Raw genomic sequence first — 2477 nt, 5'->3', positions numbered from 1 at the left:
TGGAAGATATTAAAAAAAAATAGTAATTTAGCTATACATTTTAGAAAAATTTTAATAAATTTTAAATTTAATAATTGAATATTTTGTTAAATAGAATTCATATGTTTTTGTTATAACATTAGTTTAGTTATTTTGTAGTTAATTTTATTAATGTTTAAAAGTTTTTTGGTTTGAAATGATTATTTACTCAATTAGTTTTGCTAGATAGACAATGACTTTTGTAAACAATGTGAACAATAGACTTTAGAATTGACCCAATAAAGTAAAAAAACATTCCACCTCAAATTATCTCTTAAACCTTAATATTAGGATAACCATCTGCACACCTAATGAATCGAACATCCAGTCATTGTTAACTGTGTATAAGTAAATCGAATCAAAAGAAATAACCATTTAATTAAAAATAATGAACATAATCATTTGCATACCTATTGAATTGAACATCCGACATATCCATTATTCACATTGTTTAGTGTTCTCATTGTCTACCTATACTTTTCCTTACTCAAAATATTTCATTCATTTGGGAGGGAAAGAAAAGTGCCGCTGGTGTGTGGTAAACGGTAACCAACCATTTTGATAATATTTAGGGAGCAAAGATTACTGTTTTCTAGTTAATAAATAACAAAATTTGATTGATAACTCTTTTAGAATATGAAAAACAAAAATCTCAAAAACAAAAAAATAGCTATTAGGTACTTTTATACATATATATAGAACGACTTATTTGTGGCTAACTTTTAGTATTTGTCCAGCACAGTTAACCAATCTACCTAACCATAGTTTAACTCTAGCAAGTCATCAAACCAACTTGCCATAACAAGCAACTAGCACAATCAACCAAATTGTAATTTCTTCTTAGATTTTAGGGATAATCACGTTGCTCTATACACACACTATACTAAGGTTTTTTTTCTCCTATAGTATCTCCTAATTCAGTAAATTAAGAACTAATTTATTATGAATTAAAATTTTATTTAAAAATTATTAACTAACTAATGAATTATCCGCAACTTTTTAATTGAATATGAAAAGACTATGTCATTTGAGTTATAACTCATTGACAACTAATTGTCTAATTAACAATTACTAACGCATAACTTTTTTATTGATTGCATCTTTTGAATTTCAGATCTACAAGTCTTGGAGTATTTATTTGCATCAAGTGTTCTGGCGTTCATCGAAGCTTAGGAGTCCACATAACAAAGGTGTCCTTTTTAACATAGTTTGTTGATTCTAATTAGTTTTCTTTATTTCCTTTTTATTAGTATCTTCTATTTTTAATCTTATTGCTTCTTAGAAAAAAAAAGTAAAAAAAAAAAAGCCTGAATATTGCATAACACATTATTGTTCCAAGATTGTAAGAAATAACAAATTTGCTAATATTCAATACAAGAAAAAAAAAATATTCAAAATTCTTAAAAACAAAAAATCTAAAACTCAATTGGATAAAACATCCAAAATTTAAACTCAATAAAAGCTTATTTTTAGTGGACTTCATATTAAACTTATTTGATAACTTACTATAATATTAACTAAAATTAATTGTAACATTTTCTTGAAACAAATATTAGGTTCTATCGTTGAAGCTCGATGATTGGACAGATGAAGAAGTTGATACATTGCTCAATTTTGGTGGAAACACAACACTAAACAAGAAGTATGAAGCTTGCCTCCCACCTAACATTAAAAAACCGGACCCAAATTCATCAATTGAGGAACGCTCTGATTTTATAAGGTATCTTTAGAATGGAGAAAACGTAACAATTTACATAACTGTTTATGTATGAACGATCGGAATCATGCCATTATCATTAGGGTTAAGTACGATTTTGGTCTTTAATATAAAGGTCGAAAATTTATTTTATCTCTGGCCTTTTTTCCGCTACAAAATAGTCCCAAAGATTTAACTTAGTTTTAAAATCGTCCTTCGGACGAAAATTACCCCTCCCTTCCCTCTTCTTCCTCAACATTAACCCAAAGCAGAAGCAGAAGCGCAAACACAGAAACAGAAACAAGCAAAAGCAAAAACCAAAAGCAAAATAATAACAATCAAACAACAACAACAATAACAATAAAATCTTTTAACAACAAAAACAGAACCAAAAGCAGAAACAAAAATAGAAGCAGGCAGAAACAGAAGCAACCAAAAGCATCAACATAACAATGGAATAAAAGGAATAAACAGAAGGACATCATCAACAACAACAACAATAAAATTCTTTAAATCTGAAAAATTAAAGAAAAAAAGGAATAAAAAATTGAAACAGAGGGGAAGGGTTGTGGCAGTGGTGGGGGAAGAGGGGCTGCGACGGTGAACGGCGATGCGGTGTTGGTGGGCTATAAATCGCCACAAGGAGAACGCTGTGGTGGTCGGCGGCACTGTGGAGGGCTTCATTCCTCTCTTCTTTTTCTCTCTCTCCCTCTACACTCTCCTCTCTTGCCGTTAGTGTATGTGTTGAGGAAGAAAGGAGCAG

General features: G+C 29.9%; 1 protein-coding gene across 1 annotated transcript in view; it reads left to right on the top strand.

The window, feature by feature from the left end:
• Window positions 1-2477, top strand: part of LOC107611604 (probable ADP-ribosylation factor GTPase-activating protein AGD11) — an 18722-nt gene that overhangs the window by 11470 nt on the left and 4775 nt on the right. The window contains exons 5-6 of the mRNA XM_021109778.1: window positions 1133-1208; window positions 1575-1738. Coding sequence (XP_020965437.1) covers window positions 1133-1208; window positions 1575-1738 — 240 coding nt within the window. The remainder of the gene's footprint in view (window positions 1-1132; window positions 1209-1574; window positions 1739-2477) is intronic.

The sequence above is a fragment of the Arachis ipaensis genome, chromosome B08 (genome assembly GCF_000816755.2).
Source record: "Arachis ipaensis cultivar K30076 chromosome B08, Araip1.1, whole genome shotgun sequence".
Taxonomy (NCBI): Eukaryota; Viridiplantae; Streptophyta; class Magnoliopsida; order Fabales; family Fabaceae; genus Arachis; species Arachis ipaensis.
The sequence above is the reverse complement of the archived record's forward strand: the minus strand, read 5'-3'. Positions and strand labels throughout refer to the sequence as shown.